The sequence below is a fragment of the Protopterus annectens genome, chromosome 1.part1 (genome assembly GCF_019279795.1).
Source record: "Protopterus annectens isolate FY-2018-M chromosome 1.part1, PAN1.0, whole genome shotgun sequence".
In the NCBI taxonomy this organism is placed as follows: domain Eukaryota; kingdom Metazoa; phylum Chordata; order Ceratodontiformes; family Protopteridae; genus Protopterus; species Protopterus annectens.
The window spans coordinates 183,710,283-183,735,776 of record NC_056726.1 but is presented as its reverse complement, the minus strand read 5'-3'; the positions used below and the strand labels follow the sequence as shown (position 1 = coordinate 183,735,776).

The following is a 25,494-nucleotide window of genomic DNA, read 5'->3' as shown; positions in this document are numbered from 1 at the left end:
TATTTCAGCCAACTGGTCAATAATACTCTTTCCAGGTTTTATAGTGTTTGTTGTCTTAAGGTTTCCATATTGTTATTCCAGCTCTACTTTGGGTCTAATGTAACTTACAAACTATGATTTTATCATTTTTGATTTCCTCGACTTTATAAATATTTTTGGACAGCTTATAGTTGTGTAACTATTATTTGCCAATTGGTTGATATGATTAGAAAAACTGAAAGCTTGATCTACTAATATACCCACATCTTTAAATGAATCTGCAGTTTAAATCATTGTGTGCTGTATTAAATATTCACCTTTCAATCTGTCTCCAAAATCTTTTATACTTAAGTTTTGATATATTTATCAGCATATTCTTCTTCTATGCCAAAATGATCAGTTTAGTAAAGTTCTTTTGTAAACATGCCCTCTCTGTAACTGATGTAAGGAGTTTAGCCATTTTCAAGTCATCTGCAAACAGACTGTAGGACCGGTAAGATGAAAAAGATGGATTTGAAAGATACAGTCTAAACAAGTATGGACTAAGGACAAAACCTTGTGGGATACCCTGACTGTAATCTAGAATTTCACCAGTCCAGTTGCTATGTGACTCTTGGCATCTCCTGTTTGCAAGCCATGCAGCTATCCATTTGATCAAGATTACATAAATATCTAGTTGTCCTAATTTATTGATCAATGTTTTGTGTATGACTCTATCAAAGGCTGAAGTTGTCTGTATAAATTACATCACTACACAATTTTTTTTTTCATTTGTAGCTGTTTAGAACATCATATTACAGGTTACCTTAGCTCCAGATGTGTCACTGTTGAAGTGACACCCCAACCCCATGTGCGAAAATGGGAAAAAGGGTTGTGGATAGATATGATTTCAAGTCCCAACCTTTCTACTTCTCACAGTAATGTAACCAAAATAACATTTTCCATTGTTTTCCCACAACATGAAAGTAAACTCTGGGTTGGTCCTGTTTCCCTTTCCCAATACAGATATGTTTAACAAGTGCATGTTTCAAAACCTGAGGAATTGCCTCGTAAGTAACACACAAGTTCATGTGGGTCTGTTATCGGGTCCTCATTACAAAGTTTGTCTTCTGTCTGTGCTTTGTTTTTATACAATTTGTGTAGCTCTTTTTTGCAATGTAATGTAGTTTTAGTATGTGAAGTTACCTGCTAGGACATTTTGTCATCCCCTTTGTGGAGTCAGACTGTTTGAGAGTACACTTTAGAATCTAAACATACTTTATCGATTGGAATGTCTTTACTCCTACCACATCTCTTACATTTATAATATGGTTTCCTATTATGCTGAATGTTTTTACGTAAATGTTCTTCATGTTTTTCTCGATCTTGGAAATATATTCTCCTGACCTTGTGTGCCTAGATCCTGATGTTAAACATTTTTTTTTTATATTTAAACTACTTCACTTTCAAAACTCGCACATCCGTTCTGTTTTTTTCCCCCACTGAATGCAGTAAATGTCAACTTAAAATAAATAAGTGAAAACATGATTGAAAAAAAAACATGTAGAGATAACAGAGAATAGTAAATGAATATAAATGGGAGTAGTGACAATATTGAAAAATGAAAATATAAGTGGAAATGAGTGCTAAGGTTGGAAATGCTGCTTAATGGGATAATTTTTTTTTTCATTAAATAAGCCCTGGGATTCGTAAATGTGTTGCGAAGTATCAGTGGCAAAGCATTACACAACACAGTTGTTTTTAACTTCACCCTGTTTCACAGAATAATGGTAGGTGGGTAGATATTCATTTAAACTAAATGTTGTTGCAATTTAGTCCCATTCTGTGAAACATTGAAAGTTTTAAAAAAAATTGTCTGTCTGTGCTACTCATTAATGAATCCAGGGGTAAGTGTTAAAAAAAAGAAAAAAAAAGAGTAATAGTCCTGTAAACCATACTGCTGACAACAGCATATGTACAAAGTGCTTGGCTTTACATTCCTGTGGCAAGTGAGCACTTCTGTCATGAGTTATGACCAGGACCAGCTGCAAACAAGTAGGCTTCACACAAAAAAGCTGATGAATAACTGAAGAGCAGAGTTACAAACACTGGCTTTTCCAGGAACTCATCCACCTCATTGTGGGCCCATTGCTGTCTTGCCAACATTAACTGTGTATCTTGGCTATACAAACCCAGTGTTTTCCATGAGGGTCTAATAATACACTTTTTAATGCTACTTCTACATTCCCGCTTTTACTGTAACACACCATCCTCAGTCAGATTAGTTTGGTACACCATGATCACTGTTACAGTGTACTCTTAAAATGATCCAGAAGTAGTAGTCTTAAATTACAATAGCTATACTTAAGCAGTATCGCTGTTCAAGACGCAGGTGCCAACAGTTACAAATCACCAGATGTTCTTCGTCTCCCATTGCTGCAGTCCTTACATATGGGTACTCCGCTGTCCACAATCGGCCCGAATACCAAAGGGCTAGAACCGGCGTCGGTCATCGGCGCCCGACACTGACGTCAGTACGTGCCAGTACAAATGCGCATGACCGACGCCATAACCTCAGTCTTTCTTGCCGCGTGGTCCTAAGCAGAAGCTGCATTTGCAAGTGCCGTTCGGCATTCTGGAATTGTCGGTTTTCGAGTTTCAGACCGGAGACCAAGTTGGGCTAAGTACCCCGTTGGGGACACTTTTGTCTTTTTCTTGCCTCAGTATTGACGGATGTCAGAAAAAGTTAATAACTGTATTTCTTGTGGGAAACAGATTCCTCATAGGGATTACCATTCACTCTGCATTCCTTGTTTGGGGCCTGAGCACGACGTTGTTGGGTGTCGCTTTTGTGCTACTTTTAACAAGCGTACTATTAAACGTCGGTTGGACTGTGCTAGGCTGGTGTTTGGTAAACGTTGTAATTACAACATGCCGTCGGATTCTCCGACTCCTGGTTCTTCTAAGAAACGCAAAGAAAAGTCTTTGCGGTCCAAACAGGATGAGTCGTCCACTCCGGACGCCGGTTCTGTAGAACCACTGACTACTTCAGCGGCTCCTTCTGAAAGTTTACCTGAGTCTCAAGGGGAGCCTTTGTTACTACAGGAAGTGGCTTCTCCTGTGTTAGGCCAGGCTGAGGGTGCTTCTCTGATGTCAGTGGTTCCCTCCCCTCATAGGGTAGTTAGGCCTCCTCCTTCTCAAAGCAAAGCCCATTCTAAGTCTAAGTCTGCCCCTGCTGGTGCTAGTCCCCAGGGTCCAGCTCCTAGGAAGCACATGTTAAAGATGGCTGAAGATTTGATTACTTTAATTAGGGGTTCTATGTCCCCCTTGAAGAGGCCCAGGGTAGAGACAGAGTTGGAGGGTTTGGTTCAGTCTTCCAATGAGTCAGATTCCTCTGTAGAAGAACTTCAGGATTTCCCTCCCTATTCTGATTCGGAGGCTGAGGACACTACTCCCTCTCGTCCCCTCCAGAAGATTTTTCTTTCTCTGAGATTTTGCATTCCATGAGGGAACATTTCAAATGGGAGGGCCAGGATTATTCTGATTCTCGTAAAGGCTAAGAGAATTCTTGTTTTGCCTCAGCATAGGCCCTTGGCTATTCCCCTGTGCTGGATGTTGTTCAGGATGTATTTTCTGAGGCTGCCCTTAACCCAGATTCTCTGCCTCCTGCCCGGTTAAACCAGATAGATACTACAGGGTTCGGAAGCTCACAAGTACTTATATAAGAGTCCTAGGGCTGATCCAGAAACTATTACTCAAGGCCCCAAAGGTGTTAGGGCTTCTGTGGTTAGGAATCCAGTTCCTCTGGACAAGGATGCTAGGGCCCTGGATAGGTGGGGTAAAAACTGTATACCTCTTCTACTTTGGCTATGAGAGCTTTAAATTGTCAGTTTCATATGCTCAGGTATCAAAATTATTTGCTGGGCCAATTGAAATGTAAAGTAGATGCTTTAGCTGAAGGTATTGAATGTAAGGAGCTTCAGGATTTAGTGCATGCTTCAGACCAAGTTGGTAAGCATTCTTTGCAGTGTGGTTTTGATGCTTTACAGGCTTCTTCCAGGGTGGCTGCTACTAGTTCAGTTGTTCGCAGGCATGCCTGACTTAAAGATCAGACCTTGTCAGAGCATGTTAAGGCTCGAATTATGGATGCTCCTCTACAATCTGATGTTCTTTTGGTCCTCCAGTAGAATCAGTTTTGAAAAAATGGAGGAAAAAGCTAAGTCTATGCAGACAGTTAAGGACTTTTACAGGTTCAGCCCCTAAGTTCAGTAGGAATTGGCCTGCTAAGGGATGGTCTTTCCCTCTTGGATTATCAATCTAGGTGCAGGTCTAGGCAACGTAGTGGTAGGGCTTCCTGTCAGGGCCCTGTTACTTCTAGGTCTTTGAGTTCTTCTACCCCTTCTGCTGGGAGGGCAGGGGTCAGTCCTTTGGAAACAGACCCAATGACCTGTGTCTTCAGCTGCGGACTCTGCCTTGCGGGCAGCTCCTCTAGGAGGAAAACTGGGACTTTTCAAAAGGAATTGGCATTTGGTTACCCAAGACAAATGGGTATTGGACATAATAAATCGAGGTTACAAATTTTATTTTCACACATTCCCTCCTTTCAAAGGTATGCGGATGTGCCTCATCAGCAAAGACTGGAAGCACAGACACAAATTTCTTCTCTGCTTCAGTTGGGAGCAATACAGGAAGTACCTTCTGCAGAAAGAGGCACAGGGTTTTATTCCGTCTTTTCTTAGTGCCAAAGAAAGGAAATACTTGGAGACCAATTCTGGATTTGTCCATTCTAAACACCTTTCTGGAAATTCCAAAATTCAAGATGTTAACACTGCAACAGCTGTTACCTATGCTGGGCAAAGATCACTGGATGGTGACTCTGGATCTCAAAGAGGCCTATCTTCACATTCCTATCAGGCCCAGTTGCAGGAAATTCCTGAGATTTCGAATGGGAATTTGCATTATCAGTTCTCTGCATTGCCCTTTGGCTTGTCTACTGCCCAGGGTATTCACAAAAGTCCTGGCTCCAGTAATAGCTTTTCTCAGACTAACAGGAATTCAAATTTATCCTTATCTGGACGACTGTTTGATTCTGGCTCAAGGCAAGCACAAACTTCTTCAACATCTGCAGTATGTAATGACAGTTTTAAGATGCCTAGGGTATTCTGTGAACGAAATAAAGTCCAGTCTAGTACCCTCACAAGAGATGTGTTTTCTGGGTGTAAGACTGAATACAGCTGCTCAGATGGCATTTCTTACCCCGGACAAACAAAGAAATCTTCACCTATACTTCCAACAGCTATCAGTAATGTCCAGGCTGACTGCAATGACAGTCCTTCAAGCCTTGGGGTTCATGGCATCTTGCATTCTAGTACTTCCCAATGCCAAACTGCATATGAGGAAGCTACAATGGTATCTCAAAAGCATTTGGACTCAACACAGCCACGATTTGGACACTGTCGTTCGGATTCTACCTTGCATTCAGAAATAATTTCTGTGGTGGGCTCAGGAATGTCACCTAAACAAGGGGCTCTCTGTGACCCAACCAGAGGCAAGTCAGATATTGACAACAGACGCCTCGGAGTCAGCCTGGGGAGCTCATTTCAGAGGAAAATGGATTCAAGACTTTTGGCCCCCAGAGCTACTTCACTTGCATATCAACATGAAAGAGATGCTGGCAGTTCAATTTGCTTTGGAAGGATTCAAGAGCCTACTTCAACCAGGACTGGTGTTGATTCGAACAGACAACACAACTGTCATGTGGTACATCAACAAGCAGGGGGGAACTCATTCTTACCCTCTTTGCAGACAAGCAATGCTGTTATGGGAAACTGCTTTGAATCTGCACATCACTCTTCGAGCACAGTTTCTGCCAGGAGCACAAAATTCTTTAGCAGATGTTCTGAGCAGACAGATTGTGGATCCTCACGAATGGAAATTGGACCCTCAGGTATTTCTTCAGTTGACCATGGCTTGGGGAACTCCAGACATAGATCTGTTCGCTTCTCCTCTGAATTTCCAACTGCCACTGTTTTGCACAAGGCTGTTTCATCCAAAAGCCTGGAAAATAGATGCACTATCCTTCAGTTGGAGCAACCTTCACGTGTATGCTTTTCCTCCTTTGCCTCTTCTTCCAAAGGTGCTCTTGAAAGTCAGGAGGGACAAACCTTGCATGATCCTTATAGCACCGGATTGGCCTCGTCAGCATTGGTACCCTCTGTTGAGGAGCTTAATTCATGGAACACCTTGGCCATTACCACAGATTCCTCACTTATTGTCTCAGGAAAACAATCATTTTCTCAACGTCAGGGTGCAATCCCTACACCTGACAGCCTGGCGCATTCTGTTTTAGAGAAGGAGGGCCTTCAGCTCCCTCAACAAGTTTTGGATGTTATTTTGGAAGCCAGGCGTCCTAGTACTCGAAAAGTTTATGCTGATAAATGGAAGAGATTTTTTCTTTGGAGTTCAGCTAAAGGCTTTGATGTCAAATTGCCTAATTTGAGTTGTACATTGCAATATTTTACTATTTTATTGGACAAGGGTTTGTCCTTCCCTTCTGTAAAAGTGCATGCTGCAGCTATTTCTGCTCACTATGATTGTGACCCTCCTTTATTTTCACATCCATTGGTTAAACAGTTTCTTAGAGGGGCAAAGAATATAAGACCCCCACGGAGGGCTCCTACTCCTACCTGGGATCTTAATTTTGTTTTGGAAAAGCTGACTCTGCCTCCTTTTGAACCTGCAGCTACAGCTGAATTGAAGTTGTTGTCTTGGAAGACTGCTTTTTTATTGGCTGTTACTTCTGCTAGAAGGGTATCTGAATTACAGGCCCTCATGGCAGTGGAACCTTTTCTGATTTTTCACAAGGACAGAGTTTCCTTACGTACTAATCCTACTTTTCTGCCTAAAGTGATTTCTAATGTGGCATTGAACCAATCTATACATTTGCCTACTTTTTATGCTAACCCCCAAAATGAAGGGGAAAAAGTTTTGCATTCTTTGGATGTACATAGGCAGTTAAGGTATTATTTGAGCAGAACCAAAGAGTTCAGAAGATCTCAACAATTATTTGTTTTGTTTGCTTTGACTTCACGAGGGAAGGCTGTCTCGAAACAAACTATTTCCAAGTGGATTGGCCATTGTATTGCTTTTTGTTACTCTCATCATGGAAAGGATGTTCCAGTTGGGATCAGGCCTCATTCTACTAGGGCTACGGCCACCTCTACTGCTTTTTTGAGAGGGGTAGCTACTAAAGACATTCTAGAGGCAGCTACTTGGAGTTCTGTACATACCTTTACAAAGCATTATCATTTACCTCTTTATTCTAGGTCTAGGGCTGGGTTTGCCACTGCAATCTTACATGGCATGTTAGCAGCTCCTAATACTATTTAGTTGGCCAGCCTCCCTTTTTTCCGTTGCTCTGGGATTCTACCCATATGTAAGGACTGCAGCAATGGGAGACGAAGAACATAGTACAGTTTTGTACCTACCATAAATGTAGATGTTCGAGGATCTCCATTGCTGCAGTCCAATTTTCCCTCCCTCCTTCCCCCCTTTTCTTTTTAGGTTGGGGTTTGGGTGGTGTTTTTTGCATTCTGACGTCTGAGGCAAGAAAGACTGAGGTTATGGCGTCGGTCATGCGCATTTGTACTGGCACATACTGACGTCAGTCTCTGGCGCCGATGACCGACGCCGGTTCTAGCCCTTTGGTATTCGGGCCGATTGTGGACAGCGGAGTACCCATATGTAAGGACTGCAGCAATGGAGATCCTCGAACATCTACATTTATGGTAGGTACAAAACTGTACTTTTTATGAAGTTGCACATGTGCATCATTAAGCAGCCATCCACAAGGTTGAGTCCTACTTTTGCTGCCTCGTGCAGATCCATCTCTGCGGCACAGTTCACCAAAAGTTTCCTATTAGACAGCTAAGATTCCTTTGAGGAACCATTACACAGTATTTTATTAATGTAATGTATTTTGTATTTTTTACTTACTTTCTGTTAGAATTGCAGGGTATCACTTCAAGAATAGTAACTTTCAAGGAACATCATTAGATATTCCTCGAATAAATCTGTTTTAGTCTACAAATTGCTTTCTATGTATCTGCTGTATGTTTCAGCCATTTTACAATGATCTTTCAGCTAACTTGAAATTTGTATTGATTAGTGTATTTTTGAGCAGGAACTGTGTTGTTGCTGAAGTGCTTATGAGCACTTTGTGAAAACCTACCCGTTTCTTTTCTACTAGCAGCTCAGTGTGAGGAAACTGTTTTTTAACAGAGATCAATTGTGGTCTGCTTGTGTAACTTTGTGTTTGTAAACTGAAGTTTTGGGAGAGATTGTGTGCTGTTTAGGTGAAATAAGTGACTACTTTACTTTCAGCTGACCCTTTCTAGCATAACTTATCGCTAAAAAGACATTTTCACCCACTACAGCATACGATGGTCCTGCTGTTCCTTCATCCAACGTACCTAAAAAGAAGAAAACAGTTAAAGCATGACCCCTTGCCTTCAAGCTCAGTCAGTGCTTTAGCCGAAGGTAGGTGACTTTGCAGTGACCTCTACTGGTTTCTCAGACCATTTACTGGTTTCCTCAAATTTATCTGGTATAGCTTTGCTGGCCATGATGGACCGCAGGTCAGACATGTCCTCTTTGGGTTTTCCAGTGTCCGATGTGGGTATGGGAGAACAGTCCAGGTTGGCTGGAGAAAGAGTCTCTTGCTTGGGATGATGTGCCTTCTCCTTCCTGCTCATCTTCCAAGGATGTTCTTGGAAAAAAGAAACAAAGTTAATCATTCTGATGAGAGATTGTTTCTGTGTATAAAATGATATTTTTACCTTGGACGGGAGTTTGTTGCAGACTGTTAATATTGGCTGTCAGGTGTCTCTTCCTGTTTCTTATTCTCCACTGCAAAGGATGAGAATTTTTTTCAGATGATTCTGATGCGGACAGTGACAGGGTTATGTCACCTGAGGGTTCCATAGCCCAAGATTGACTTTTTAGGTAGTAATCTGATTTTCTGAGAGTGTCTCTAAACTAAAGGATGTATTTGATTGGGAAACATGTGCATGTTCCTCCTGAATTTTGCTGATGATATGATTTATTGGAACAATAAGGCTTACATACTGCAATCATTCCTCCCATTCTGCCAGACTTGGACGATGGTTTTAAACCTGCCAGCAATGCTTATGATTTTTTGCCATTAGTACCAACACAGGCAGACAAACTATATAAAGTCTCTCAGTCTAGTAAGTATATTTTCTCTCATCTTAGCCAGATCTGACAGTCATGTTACCTACTGCCCCTAATGCAAACAGGTTAATTACCATCCTATCCACTTCCTGGGTATAATTATGGTACACTGCTTGGCAGACTGGGTAAAAAAATAATCTGATGTCAGTTTTCATTTTATCCTTGACGTATGGGGGTTCGGTTCCGATATCAGAAAAAAACTCTCAAGCTTCACCTCTCCCCATAATGCCCCTCTATCAATTACTCTAGATCTCATTTGCTGCTTTTCCAGACAGACATGTTCACCAGAGCTCTCAAGCTCACAGAAGATATCCTAGAAATTTTGAAACAGAGAGGTGGCTATATGTCCTCAAACTCTTCCTTGGAGGAATCAGTTTACCTGCAGGCTTTTGGCACTCACTCGTCTACCTCTTGGGTGACCTTACCCACTGACAAACTCATTCATTTGATTTCCCAGCGGGTGTGGAAGGCTCCAGTTACCATTGCTTCCGAAGATGAGGAACTTTGGGCTAAAGGTTTAGTGGTAGATACCATGGTCATTGGGTCCACCACAATGAAGGAACTTGCTGAGGAGAGTTCATCTGTCTGTCCTCCCAGTAGAGAGTTTAAGGCAATGGCTAGGTTTGGGAAGTGAGTTTACACTTCATCGACCTTCGCTTTAAGGTCTTTGAATTTCCTGGCACATTTTACCAGACATCTGAACAAGGAGTTGTTGGATACCCTCACAAGAGCTGTTACTGAGGGAGTCCAAGAGAAGTTTGCTTCACAATTGGCCACCTTGGAGTCTGTGTCAAATTTGTCCATTAGGCTCATTGCACATGCAGTCAAAGGGACCACCTGAGCAGTGCGTTCAGGCGTAGCCATAAGGCGACACACCTGAATGCACCATTGTAACTTTGTGGAACCATTTAAGTCATTTGTCTGCGCACCTTTTGACGGATCATCTGTTTGGCTCAAATGTTATATATTATCCGGGTGTGAGAAAGACAATAAGACCCTTGCTGCTGTGGGCATACGTTTTTCCACCCCTTCTCCATAGATCCTTTTCCAGGAATCAGAGGAACGTTTGAAAACGTGGTTCAAAAAAATTCCAAGGGCCTTTCCAAGACACACACATGGTGCTAGTTCTCCCAGGGGTGGGGGGGGGAGGGACTACAATGGAAAATGCCGTCCATGTGGCAAAGGTGGTCCACAGAATCAGTTCTTCAGGGACTCCTTCCCAAGTAAACCTTTTCAGCATTCCTGAAAGGAGGGCCCGATTTTCTTCCTCTGGATACAGTCAAGTGACGCTTACCTTTGCACCAAAATGCCTACCCAAGTATAACAGATTCTTGGGTCCAACACATCATATCCAGAGTTTGTACCATACCATTTTCTGATCCTCCTCCCATGTACAAAGAAATCCCGGATGTTCCATCCAGTCAGAGAACCAGCAGTTATAGAAATTCAAAAATTGATAGACGAGAGTCATCCAAGAAGTCCCACCAAACCAGAGAGGATCCAGAATTTACTCAAAGATTTTTTTTAGTACCAGAAAAGACAGGACTGGAGACCAGTCTTGGATCTCAGTGCGTTGAACAAATCAGTTTGACAAACGAAATTGCTGATGGTCACGGTGCAGTCCATTCTTACGTTTTTAGCAAAGGATGACTGGATGTGCTCAATAGATCTTCAGGATGTATATTACCACATAAAAATAGACAAGTGCTTCAGGAGATTTCTTCGCTTCTGGCTGGGCACCAGTCATTACCAGTTCAGGGCTCTACCATTTGGTCTCATCTCAGCCCCCCCCCCCCCCCCCCGGGTGTTCACCAAATGCATGGCGATAATAACAGCTCACTTGAGACTGCAAGGATTTTGGGTGTTTCCGTCTTTGGACGACTAGCTGATTAGCCCCATGACCAGGCATCGACTGTTAGAAGTGAGGGATTATGGTCTCTACATCTGTGCTTACTTATGAATAACTGTAAATCTCAAAAAATCTGAACTGACTCCAATCTCGGAGTTTAGAGTTTATAAGGGGTAGTACTAAATACAACAACCATTGCATCCCTTCCTGCAGCAAGACTTCTGAAAATCGAAACTCAAGTCCAGAAAATAATTCACAGCAAGAAGGTGCCTGCTCACCTAATCTTACAAGTTTTAGGTTCCATGACAGCAACAATAACTCTAGTCCTTCTAGCGAGATGATATATGAGGATTCTGCAGTGGCTGCTGACATCTCAATGGTCTGTGCTATACCAACCCATGTTGGACCATATTCTGATCACCAATCATTGCAAGTCAGATCTAGCTTGGTGGATACAATCCAAAAAATTCATCTGGGACGCCCCTTTGTCTTTCCAGAACCCAAGGCCATAGTGACCATGGACGCCTCCCAGATGGATGGGGGGGGGGGGCATTTTCTGGGCATGACTGTCCAAAGCACTTGGTCCCCCTTAGAGGCCAACTTCCACATCATTTTAAAACTGCTCTTCCTCAGGGAATGGTTGCGATCCAAATGGACAGTATGTCAGTAGTTTGGTACATCAGCAAGCAGGGAGGAACTAAATCATGCCCCCTTTGTAGAGAAGCACTTAGAGTGTGGCAGTAGGTGATCTCTTCCAACCACTTTCTGATAGCAGCTCACATTCCAGGGAGTTCCAGTGTGATAGAAGACAAACTGAGTAGATGTATCCTGCAGCTTCATGAGTGGTCTCTCAATCCAGCAGTGACGGAAAAGATTTTCCATCTGTGGGGTTAGCTTTGCTGTGATGTGTTCACCTCTCCCCTAAACAAGTGCATACTTTGCCCTAATTCCCCTTCCAGGGAAGTCACCAAGAGATGCTGATGTTCATCGTGCATACAGCTGCAGTCATAACAGATGGGTTTTCCTGCCGTCAGGCGGGTCCTCGGTCGGCCGAATTCCAAAGTCTAGGTCCGGCGTCGGATGTCGTCGCTTCTTCCCTGACGTCAGTGCGACAGGGGTATAAAAGAACCATCCGACTCCATTTTCTCCAGTCTTTCTTGCCGCGCGGTGCCCAAAGCAGAAGCAGTTCGCAAGTGCCGGTCGGCCAGCTCCTGAGATTACGAATATTTTTCAACCGAAGACTTCTTGAAAGCCAAGTACCCTGTTGGGGAAACTTTTCTTGCCTCAGACCGATGTCAGACAAAGTTAATAATTGCATTTCATGTGGGAAGCAAATATCGCATAAGGATTTCCATTCCCTCTGCATTCCTTGCTTAGGCCCAGACCACGACGTCTCGGCCTGTCGTTTTTGTGCTACATTCAACAGATGCACTATTAAGCGTCGGGCGCAGTTCGCTCAACACTATTTTGGCAAAAAGTTTAATTACATTATGTCGTCGGATACTCCGACTCCAGTTTTGAGTAAAAGACGCAAAGATAAGGACCGACATACGAGGTCCGCGACTTCTACCGACACCACGCTAAAGCCGTCTACAGGTGCTCCGGTTCTCAGCGAGGCACCTACGCAGCCCCTGACTACCGATGACACTTCATTAGCGGTGTCTTCTGTGCCCGAGGTCGCAGGCTCTTCGGCCCACACCCCGATTACAGATACTGAAGCCACTCTTGGCGGGGAAACTCAGAGTTTAGACAGGCCTGCCACCTCTCAAGGTGTCTTCAGGCCTTCTTCTTCTTTTTCCATTAAGGCTTTCACTAAATCTAAAGCAGCCATGCATACTAAAAGACAAGCTCCACAGGGCCCCACTCAAGGTCCCATGCCTAAAAAGCAGATGCTCAAAATGGCTGAGGATTTGATTACTCTTATCAGGGGTTCTCAACCCCCCTCGGACAAAAGGCCCAGAGTGGAGGAAGAATACCCTTCCTCGGACCAGGCCTCCATTACTTCAGAACATTCTGAGGACCAGGAACATTCATACTCCCCTTTTGAAGATTCTGATGCAGAGGAGTCCATTCCCTCTGTCTCCCCCCCTGAGGATTACTCTTTTGGGGAAACCTTGCATACCTTGAGTGTACACTTCCAGTGGGAAGGCCAAGAGTACTCAGACTCCAAGAAAAGGCTCAGGGATTTCCTCTTGCTCCCTCAGCACAGGCCTCTGGCTATACCTCCTGTCTTGGACATACTAGATGATGTGTATTCAGAGGCCAGCCTTAACCCAGATTCTTTACCTCCAGCTCCAGTCAAGCCTGACCGGTATTACCGGGTTCCTGATTCACACCAATTCCTATACAAAAGCCATGCGGCTGACCCAGAAACTATTTCACAGGGTCCCAAGGGAATTAAGGCCTCCACTGCCAAAAATCCATTACCTTCAGAGAGAGATTCCAGAGCTTTAGAAAGGTGGGGGAAAAAGGTATACACCTCGGCCACCTTAACCATGAGGGCATTAAACTGTCAGTTCCATATGTTAAAGTATCAACAGTTTTTGTTATCTCAGTTGAAAAGCAAAATGTCACAACCTGAACAACCAGACTTGAAGGAGTTGCAGGATTTGTTGCATAGTGCAGAGCAAGTGGGTAAACATACCTTGCAATGTGGTTTTGATGCTTTAGAGGCCTCATGTAGAGCTGCTGTTACAGGATCAGTCATACGTAGACATGCTTGGCTCAAACAGCAAACCTTACCAGATCATGTCAAAGCAAAATTACTAGATGCACCTCTTCAAAAAGATGTATTGTTTGGGGTTAAAGCTGAGGAGGTATTAAAGAAAATGGAGGAAAAGGCAAAATCAGTGCAAACAGTGAAAGATTTCCTACAGGTACAACCACCACGTTTTAGTAGAAATTGGCCTTCAAAAAATTGGTCCTTTCCAGCCATGGACAGACCTCAAAGAGGTAGATACAGGTGCCCGAGGGGTAGAGGGCAATCTCAAGGATCATTTAGAGGCAGACAATGGCAAGCACCTACACCAAGAGGTGGTGAGGATAGTTCACAGCTATTCAGAAAGCAGAACCAATGACTTTCCCCTTTGCATGCAAGCAAGGCTCAAATGCCAGCACCTTTAGGTGGAAAACTGGCATTATTTTCGAAAAATTGGCATATTGTCACAAAAGACAAATGGATCCTGGACATCATAGACAGAGGCTACAGATTCCACTTTCACACCCTTCCAAAAATGAGAGGCATGCCAAACCTGCCACACAATCAAAGGGCAGAGGCACAAAAACAAATTTCAGATCTCATGGACATGAAAGCTATTCAAGAGGTACCTGCACAAGAACAGGGTCTAGGTTTTTATTCCAGACTATTCCTGGTACCAAGGAAGGGCAAAGATTGGAGACCTATTTTGGACCTATCCATCCTAAACACATATTTACTGCACCAAAATTCAAGATGCTCGCATTGCAGCAGCTTCTTCCCATGCTGGGCAAGGAGTCTTGGCTGGTAACATTGGACCTCAAGGAGGCATACCTGCATGTCCCTATCAGACAAGATTGCAGAAGATACCTCAGATTTCTTGCAGGTTCAACCCATTATCAATTCTCTGCATTGCCCTTTGGCTTATCTACTGCGCCCAGAGTGTTCACGAAATGCCTGGCATCAGTAATTGCCTTCTGCAGACTTCAAGGGATACAAATATACCCATATTTGGACGACTGCCTGATCCAAGCGGACAGCAAACACATACTTCTGAAACACCTGGCGTTTGTAATAATAATGTTGAATTCTCTGGGATACACAGTCAACAAAAAGAAATCAAGACTAATACCCTCTCAAACAATAATTTTCCTGGGTGCCAGCTTGAATACAAACACCCAGATAGCCTACCTCACGCCAGAGAAACAAGGGCAACTAACTCAATACTTCAGAAAACTGGCAACCCTCACCAGGCTGACTGCAAGGAAAATCCTGCAGGCTCTGGGATTCATGGCATCTTGCATCCTGCTAATCCCATGTGCAAAGCTGCATATGGGGAAACTTCAATGGTACCTAAAAAACTTATGGTCTCAACACAGCCACAGTTTGGAAACAATTATACCACTGATTCCATGTCTTCAAAAGGAATTTCTGTGGTGGGCTCAAGCATGCCAAAGAAACATAGGTCTCCCATTTTGCAAGCCTCAAGCAAATCAAGTTATCACAACAGACGCCTCGGACTACGCCTGGGGGGCACACATGACAGATCGGTGCATTCAGGGCAAATGGTCACAAAAAGAAAAGCACCTGCACATCAATCAAAAGGAAATGCTAGCAGTAATAAATGCTATTATGGCTTTCAAAGACCTACTGCATCCAGGCCAGCTATTGATAAGGACAGACAACACCACAGTGATGTGGTACATAAACAAACGAGGAGGAACCCATTCATATCCCCTATGCAGGCTAGCCATGTCTCTATGGAACATGGCTCTGGAATTACAAATCCAACTTCAAGCACAGTTCCTGCCAGGCAAGGAAAACACGCTGGCAGACAACCTGAGCAGAAATATGACAGATCCACACGAATGGAAGTTGCATCCTCAAGTTTTTACAAAGATAATTCAAGCATGGGGAAGGCCAGACATAGATCTCTTTGCCACCCACAGAAATTACCAATTGACAAAATTCTGCTCAAGGACCTTTCATCCACAGGCCTGGAAAGTGGACGCACTCTCTTTCAGTTGGACAACAGTGACATTTTATGCCTTTCCACCTCTTCCTCTGCTGCCCAAAGTTCTATTAAAAGCCAGAGCAGACAGACCAAAGATGATTCTCATTGCTCCAGACTGGCCAAGACAACACTGGTACCCACTCCTGAGGAGCCTGACGCATTCCCCACCATGGATCCTGCCTCTAATGCCTCTTCTACTGACTCAGCACAACTTCAAAACTCTTCACAGTCAGCTGAAAACACTCAATCTAGCCGCATGGAGGATTCCTTAAATTCACAACAGACCCTACTCTCCAAGGAAGTGCAGGATGTCATTTTGGAGGCCAGAAGGCCTTCTACTAGAAAAGCCTATGCCGCAAAATGGAAACGGTTTTGTGCCTGGAATCAGAAAAAGGGTCAGAATCCTGGAATACTGAATTTACCTCAAAATTACAGTACCTAGCTGAGATGCTAAGCAGTGGACTTTCATTCTCCTCCATCAAAATCCATGCCTCAGCCATTTCTGCAGAATACAACACTGATCCTCCTTTATTCTCTCTCCCTCTCTTAAGACAGTTTCTCAGAGGGGCTAAGAACATAAAACCCCCAAGGAAGCAACCAGTACCTGCTTGGGACCTCAATTTCATTCTAGAAAAACTGACCCTGCCTCCTTTTGAGCGAGCTGCTTCAACAGAACTGCAATATTTGTCATGGAAAACAGCCTTCCTTCTGGCTATCACCTCAGCATGCAGGGTTTCAGAACTACAAGCCCTCATGGCTGTGCAGCCTTTCATCATTTTCCATCAGGACAGAGTTTCCTTACGAACCAATCCTTCCTTTATGCCAAAGGTAGTATCCAGGGTAGCCTTGAATCAGGCTATCCACTTACCTACCTTTTACCCTAATCCACAAAACAAAGGGGAGAGATTACTACATTCCTTGGACATTCACAGACAGCTCCGTTATTATTTGGACAGAACAAAGCCTTTCAGAAAATCAGAGCAACTCTTTGTGTCCTATGCTACAGGTGCTCAAGGGAAGCCTATTTCCAAACAGACAATCTCAAAATGGATAGCCCACTGTATATGCTTTTGTTACTCTTTTCATGGTAAAACTGTACCTACAGGCATCAGATCTCACTCCAGAAGGGCCACAGCTACCTCTGCAGCTTTCCTCAGGGGGGTTCCTACCAAAGATATTTTGGAAGCAGCCACTTGGAGTTCTGTACATACTTTTTCCAAGCACTATCACCTACCATTATACTCAAATCTAGAGCGGGCTTTGCCACTGCAGTCTTGCAGGGCATCCTGGCTCCTCCTAGTTCCACTTAGTGCTTACCACCCCTTTTTTAGCTTTGGGATTCTACCCATCTGTTATGACTGCAGCTGTATGTACGATGAACATAGTACAGTTTTGTACCTACCATAAATGTAGATGTTCGAGTGCTAATACAGCTGCAGTCCAGGTTTCCCTCCCTCCTTCCCCTCTTGGGACAGGCCTAATGGCTAACACCTCCTCATACAACCTCATTGGGGTATTCTTTTATGGTGTATTTGCTTGCAACTACTGTTTTTTGATTATATTGCATTGCATTATTACATAAATTTATGTTTTGCCTTCCTTCTGGGGGCACCTGACATCTGGGGTAAGAAAAACTGAAGAAAATGGCGTCTGCTGGTTCTTTTATACCCCTGTCGCACTGACGTCAGGGAAGAAGCGACAACATCCGACACCGGACCTAGACTTTGTAATTCGGCCGACCGAGGACCCGCCTGACGGCAGGAAAACCCATCTGTTATGACTGCAGCTGTATTAGCACTCGAACATCTACATTTATGGTAGGTACAAAACTGTACTTTCTCCATACTTGGCCTCCCAACTCCTGTATGCCTTTCCCCAATACCTCTAATTCCAGAATTATTACAGAAATCACTCAGGTTGAAGAGCAAAGTAACCTCATTGCTCCCTTTTGGGTTCAACAGATATGATTTCCCTTTCTTTGGCCTTAAGTCATTCAGCAACCATGGACTCTGGATCCAACTGTAGACCCTCTGTCCCATCCAGATGGACTAGTTTACCCAGACATTGTGAACCTCAAGCTGACAGCATGGTTCCTCCAGTTTCACTAGTTGCCAGGCATCTTAAACTTTCTTCCCCGGTACACCAAATTCTTTTAGCCTTCTGTCAGGAAGCTGTATAACAGTAAATAGAAGAGGTTTTCCATCTGGGCTCATGAAAGGGATATCGACCCCTTTTCTGTGCTTGTTGATAATGTTTTAGAATTTTTAGCTTCTCTTTTCAGTGCAGGAGCTTCTCCTCCTACTATCAGAATACAGCTAGCAGCAATTTCAAATTTCTGTGATGGTTTGGAAGAACATTCTGGGGCTTCTCATAGACTTTGTAAGTCTTTCTTAAGAGACACTTTTGTTGAAACCCCCTTTCAAGGATCTGACATCACCTTGGGACCTAAATCTAGTGTCGCAAACCATTGTACATTCCCCCTTTGAACCTTCTGAGGACTGTGATCTAAAGTTCATGTTATGGAAAATGCTGTTTTTATTGGCAGTAACTTCTGCTAGGAGGATTTCAGAAATGAAGGCATTATCCCGTAAACCTGCTCATCTGATCTTTCAGAAAGACAGTCTCTCCTTGCGAACAAGACCCACGTTTCTGCCTAAGGTAGTGAGAGAGTTTATTATCAGACTATTAATTTGCTTGTATTTTTTTCCAAACTTTTCAAACAAAGGTAAATACTGCCCGCATTTGCTAGATGTCCACAGACAGTTACACTTTTATCTTCACAGAACAAAAGACAGTAGAAAATCAGACCAACTTTTTATCTCCTTTTCAAGTGCAAGGTTTGGTAAACCAGTCAGTAAGGATTTGTATGTCCTTCATCTATAACAAGAGGGACATTGATTTGCCTAGGCCTGTTAATGCACACTGTACAATATCTGTAGTCACTTCCGCAGTTTTCCAGTCAAGGGCTTCAATGGATGATATATGTGCAGCAGTAACTTGGGCTTCTCCCCATACCTTTATTACTCATTACAAATTGTATTTAGTCTGTAGGGGAAGAACATCTTTCGGTTGAATGATACTCAGGAATAGCCTTCCATGAGTCCCTCACAAGGTCTAAAGTAGCTGGGGACTCAGTCCCATACATCAAGGATAAAATGAAAATTGACAACATCGGATAAAGAAGTTATGTACTTGCCATAATGTTCCATCTGTGTTGTCCGTTTTCCTTTATCCTTGATTCCCCTCCCTCCAGCCCCTGGCCTTTGAAGATTTTTGGTGGAACCGATGATATAATTTTCTCATTTGTTAATCTTTAAGACTTAGCAGATAATGGTTTCCATTAAGGCTTCTTTAGCTATTCACTCGATATCTAATCTGCAAACTCAATCTGAGGTAATGGAGAGAGGGGAATTATGGATAGAGGTGAAGGTCAAGAGTTTTTGGTCAGCGCGAGCTGTAGTAATGCCAAAGTCGGTTCTGCTACCAAAAGTGAACCCCCCCCCCATACGTTAAGGATAAATGAAAATGGACAACACAGGTGGAACGTTATGGTAAGTACATAACTTCTTTTTTTCTTCCTTTACTTTAGCCTTTAGAATTCTTAGCTGTCAGGGCTGTATGGGGAGATGTAATGCTGGGATTTGCTTGTAGTATGTAATGTTCTGCTACCTGGACTTTCTAAAATGGGTGTTAAGCGAATCCTATCACCTCTAAATTCTCAGGTTTGTAAACATGCCTTAAAACGTATGTATGATCGAGCTGATACTGTTTCCAGGGCTTCTGCCTCAGCTGCAGTCTTGAGAAAATTTTATCTGGGTTCGTAAGTAAACGTTTCAGACAGTTTTAACATCAGAAAATGTTAAATTCTGCTGTGAATAAGGAGGTTTTATTTGGACCTTCTGCTGTACAGGTCTTCAAACAATGGGACAAGAGAAGTAATTTAATTAGGTAGTTTCTCGGATTTATTTCATGTCCCCTTGTTCTTTTCCTTCCAAATCCTGTGTTCCCTTTAAAAGACAAAACAAGTAAGTGGTGCCTTCTGTTATCAGACAGACTCATTAGAAGAGATAGCAGGAAGGAACTAGTAAAAATCCCAAAAGAAAGGAGGTTTTCCCTAGATGGGTCGTGGGCTCTCCTCAGAATGTGACTATGGCAGAAACCAGGTTGCCTCCCTCTCCCATCCTTCCCCAGCATATCTTCCTCTTTCAAGGAAACTGACTTTAAGTGCTCCCTTTTGGGAGCAGATTGTTTCAGACAAATGAATTTTGAAGGGGATTTAGGAGGGTCATGGTTGGCAGTAAATAGAAAAGCCTTCCGCCCTTTTATGGTGAGTCCGCCATCATCCTCCCAATCAAACAGAATTGTTTCTCCAGTGCTCCAACCCTTTAAACGCAGAATTCATAGACTGTGTTCCTGCAGATCAAATAAGAAAAGACTTTTATTCTAGAATGTTTCTGGTTTCAAAGGAGGAGTACTCCGGGATATTTCTTCTCTCAATTTTTTTAAACACCTTTATTAAATTATTACTTAAGACATAGGCAAATACTGCAGTGGTGGTGCTGCGGTAGCATTGTCGCCTCACAGTAAGACGTTGTCCTGTTTGATTCTCAGCTAGAGCGTCTTCTGTGTGGAGACATGTGTGAATGTGCGTACCTTCGTTGAAGGTTGAGCGTCAGGGCTGGCAACTCGGCACGTAAAAATCTACTGCCAATCATTAGCGGACCGGAGTTCCGCTGTGGCGACGCCTAACCGGGAAAAGCCGAAAGACACAACAAGAACAACTTAAGACATAGGCAGACACACATTAACAGAAAAGAAAACAAAGCATTTTAACATATTTTCGTTTACATACATTATTCTTCACGTACCTTTCCTTTGTAACTGTTATCAGTCCAACATTATAATAATAAAATATTTCAGTCCAATATTACATAAATTGCTGAATTCCTGCCTGCCTTTAAACCTCACTCCTCCTGCTCATGAACATGAGTCTGCATGTATTGTTACCACAATTTCCATTTATTTCTATGTAATTTGCTAGTTACTTTTAATAAAGATCAGTCTTCCATTTTTTATCTCTTTTTTTATAATATTAAGTGCATCAATACATTTGGTTTAGATTTTGATTTCCATTTTCTAATAATTGCTTTCTCTGGCAGCCAACAGAATTAAACTTAATAAGGCCTTACCATACCTGGGCAATTCAGATCCTGTGTCCCATTTCAAAAGAATCATTTCCGTAGTTTACAACATTTGGTTACCCAATATTTCTGACAGAGTACCCTGTAGCAATTTGTTTTTAAATCTGCCTTCTCATTATACTCCCAAAGTATATGTTCCCAGTTACCTTTATTTCCCATCACACTTCCAACATTTGCTATCTACCTGAGGAAAAATGTGTTGTCTGCTTGGGGTTGAAAGGTACCTGTGCAAATGCTTACAAGCAAAAATCGTAAATCTTCTGGACTTGGTTGCATACTTGGGAGCCATACATATGTCCTCCCATTGTTCTCTTGTAAATTGCTTTTCTGGTCTCTTTCCAATCTTTATTAACCTTCTTTGATTGATTCTTACAGTTATCATGCAATATTTTATATGCCCTACTAATTATCCCCTTTAAACAGCAGCTTCTGTTTTAGATTCAAGTAAAAATTCTACTAGAGCAAGTCTTTCACTTCAGATAAACCTAGCCCTTTCTCTTTGCCAATACTCTATCAGTCCTTGGTAGGAAAGCTAGTCTGTACCCTGCAGTCCAAATGTTATCTTGGTCTCATTCCAGTCTGTTACCTTTCCCTCTTTAGTTATTTGTTCTCAATACCTTGGTTCCTTTGCCAGTTTTCTCCAGTAAATTCTAGCTCCCTCTTGCCTATTTTCTGTACCCCGAATTGCAGTCATCTCTATTGGCAAAATCTCATTTCTGTATTGTCATGTTGACTTAGTTCTTAGAATACTTTCTGGTACTTTACTATAGCAATAACCCATGCCTGGGTGTGGGTAATGCAGGATTTAACCACGGTTGGCGTGGTTTGGTCCCGAGGGCGAAGCCCGAGGGAGCAAACAAAGACAGCCGTGGTTAAATCCCGCATTACCCACACCCAGAAGTGGGTTATTGCTATTATACTATGACATTATTTAAGAAAAGAAACAATTACTTTTCTTAAATAATGGCATTGTATAATGCCTCTTTGCTGCCCTTCCGCAGCTGTCTGGCATCCGCGGCAGTTCTGATGTACTGAGCATGCCTACACAGTACATCAGAGCTGTGGCCAAAAGCAACGGAGAAAGCAAGATCTCCGTTGCTTTTTTACTGTTTCGCTATATTAAATGGGTTTAACATAGCGAGATAGCTTTAAAATAAGCAACGGAGATCTCCGTTGCTTATTTTAAAGCTGTCTCACTATGTTAAACCCATTTAACATAGCGAAACAGTAAAAAGCAACGGAGATCTTGCTTTCTCCGTTGCTTTTTTTTTTTTAAACCTGTCTCGCTATGTTAAATGGGTTTAACATAGCGAGACAGCTTTAAAATAAGCAACGGAGATCTCTGTTGAATGCTTTCTCTGCATTAAGACCCACATACAACAACAGTATTTCCTTACATTCTGCTTCTGTCTGTATCATTATTGTTCCATTAATGTCAAATGTTTGCCTCTCCTCCACAAAACCACATTGATACACAGCTATCTTCTCTCATTCTTTTTGTAAAGATTCCAAAGTTCAAAATGTTGACCCTTCAAACAGTGTTATCTCTGATCTCAGATCAGAGTCTTAAGGTAGCTTTAGACCCGGAAGATGCTTAACCAATTTATTTGATTATCAAGCAACTTCAAAAGATTTCTAAGGTTTTCTGTGTCTGGATTACATTATCACTTCTCTGCATTACCATTTGAACTGTCCATTGCACCAAGTCTTTACAAAGTGTCTGGTCCCAGTAGTGCCTCACTGCAGATTGCAGAATATCCACATACATGATAGTTTTTCGAAGCTGGTCAGTTGCTATATCCTTGGCAAGCTACAACCCTTAGGCTACAGCAGCAGTAAAGAATTCAAACGTACTGTTATACGTAAGTTTAATTTACACAGTTGTACTTCTTACACATTTGCTGCATCATCACTGGAAAAAAATATTGCAGGTTTTGTACAGTGTTTTTTCACACATGTATTTCTGAAGTTGATTTATGTTCTTCACAGCTTTTGGGGGTTGGTCATGGTAAAAGGAGTCCTTAGACTGTTCTTTTTACCTGTCTAAGAAATAAAACAGTAACATGGATAGACTAGATGGGTTAAGCTATTCTTATCTACAGTCAGAATCTGCTTGTCTGTAATCCAGAATTGTTTTCTCTTAGGAGATGCAGGCAAACCATCTAATGAAAACAAAAACGGCAAAATGTTGTGGGTCATCCAGGAAAAAAATGTATGAGATAGGTCATTTAGGAGGTGTTTGAAATCATGTTTCATTCTGGAGATGCCTTTCATGTCAGAAATAGGCTGGAAAGAGCATTGTAGAGTGCATTTCTCTGGGACCATTGTACTGGTTAAGTGACTTGCTTAGTGACATTGTACATGTACAGAGGAACTTAGTCAAACTCTTGTCCAGAGCTGTTCCTTATTCGCAGCTTTGTCGCCTTACCACCTAGCCATTGTGTCAGGTTGCAGTAAGCCAATTAACAAAAAAAGTAAAGAAAAGCTTTAAAAACTTGCTTGTTCTGAAGCCATTTGATCATTTTCATATTCCTTGTTTTGTATGTTACAGGAATCCAGCCCAAAGAAAGAGCAGAAGACCATAACACCTTCTACAGTGACTCCAATGACGACTTCTGGTTCGGCTCCAGTGACAACTTCTGCTACAGCATCTCTTATTCCAACATTGAGCTCTGCAACATCAAGTACACCAGTTTCTAGTGCTGGCTCAACACCAGCTGCTGAGGCAATATGCTTGGATGACTCTCTTGATGAAGCTCTTTCTGTAAAACCACCTTCATTGGAATCAATTTCAGAAGCATTAGCAGTTCTCAATAATGCAGCTAAAGGCATCCACAGCATTTCAAACTCTGATACTGCTGTTTCTAGACCCCGCTCATCACTGAGAGAAGAAAAATTAGCCACCATCATGAGCAAACTCCCTTTGGTTAATGCTAAAACATCAGAATCAACTCAGGTTTCTGCTCCAGCAAGTCTTATTGCTGGGCATGTTGGCTCATTGCCAAGTAAGCCCCAAGATCCTCCTCCAGCTGGTGTTGGTCAAGGACTGATTGCTGGGTCATCAGCACAAAGTTCAAAGATTCCTTCGGATGCTTCCTCAGCTAAACTGCTTCAGCAAGGAGCTCAACGGTCATCTTCACCTCAGGTCTCTTCTGTATCACATGGTCAGGTGACTAAGATGCATCAACAGTCAGCCATGCACCAAAACAATTATGTTTCCCCTTTGCAAGCAACTATCAGCAAATCACTTACCAACCCTGTTGTCAGGTTAACTAACAATCTTCAGTTGTCATCTTTGATGAAACCTCAAGAGAAGCAGTCTGCATACAGGTCAACATCGTCATCATCGTCATCTTCATCACCTTCATCTGGAAGTAGCCCCAGTGTTTCCCACTCCTTAGCTTCCCGGACAGCTTCAAGCCCTTCCAATTCTAGTGCCTACTCATCCAAGGGTTCAGGGGCTCACGTTACCAACCAGGCATTTAAGCCCCCCTTCTCTGTAGTTTCTACATCAAAACATAGCACATCTCCAAGTTCATCTAGTTCAGGCTCACCTGATATCCAGAGTAATACTCTTCATAAGCAGTCTGGAGGGATTAATAACAACAGGCAGCCATCTGCTAGTTTGCTAGGTAATAATCGTTCATCAAGTGGACAGTCTGTGAAACATCCCCATGTTACTTCCAAATTAACCAATCCTTTATCTGGAATATCAAATAAAAACATCACTGGAACTGTTACCAAAAGCACTTCTGGAACTGTTAGCAAAAGCACTTCTGGAACTGTTAAAAGCAGCACTACTGGTACTGTTAGTAAACATACTTCTGGAACTATTAGTAAAAACACCACTGGAACTGTTAGTAAGAGCAGCTTAAGTGGAACTAGTATAAGTTTGCCTGTTAGCAGAAGTAATATTAATTCCAGTGGAACTAATCATAGGACTAGTGGGTCTGGGGGGACAGGAAGTGGAATTACTAAACAACTGTCAAATCCACATAGACCAACTTCTTCCTCAGTGACTTCATCTTCTTCAGCTGGTGTTCAGGTATGTACAGCTTTAGCACCACTTGAACTTGTGTAATTACAGAATAAAACAGGAGTCTTCAGCTGAATTTCTTTAGGCAGTTGCAGCATGTCCACTTCGAAGAATTTTTTTTTCCCTAGGGAAGAGTTTGACATTCATTTGGTTCAGTTGTAACTGCTTGAATTTGTGCTAAGTCTTTGAATGTTTTGTGATCCTATTTGAAATGTTTGTTTTGAAACTTAGACATCTAGATGTCCAAGTCCCATTGACAGCAAAACATGCTGTCTGGCCTGGTCAGTTATTTTAAGACTGTCTGATCAACAGCTTTTACAGTTGCTGAAATGGGTAGAAGGATGGTTACATCAGAGATGTTCTGTTATGAGTAGTAAAAAAAACATTATACACCAATCAGTGAAGTTACCTTTAGTAAGAACTTTCAAGTATACCTATTTTGTGTCATACTTGTTTATATCAAATGACCTTTCTCCCAACTGTATTTTG

The 25,494-nt window shown here is 42.4% G+C and overlaps 1 protein-coding gene across 4 annotated transcripts in view; it reads left to right on the top strand.

The window, feature by feature from the left end:
* Window positions 1–25,494, top strand: part of UBN2 (ubinuclein 2) — a 2,968,476-nt gene that overhangs the window by 2,355,613 nt on the left and 587,369 nt on the right. For all 4 annotated transcript variants that reach the window (XM_044074031.1, XM_044074022.1, XM_044074006.1 and 1 more), the window contains one exon: window positions 23,521–25,014. In XM_044074031.1, coding sequence (XP_043929966.1) covers window positions 23,521–25,014 — 1,494 coding nt within the window. The remainder of the gene's footprint in view (window positions 1–23,520; window positions 25,015–25,494) is intronic.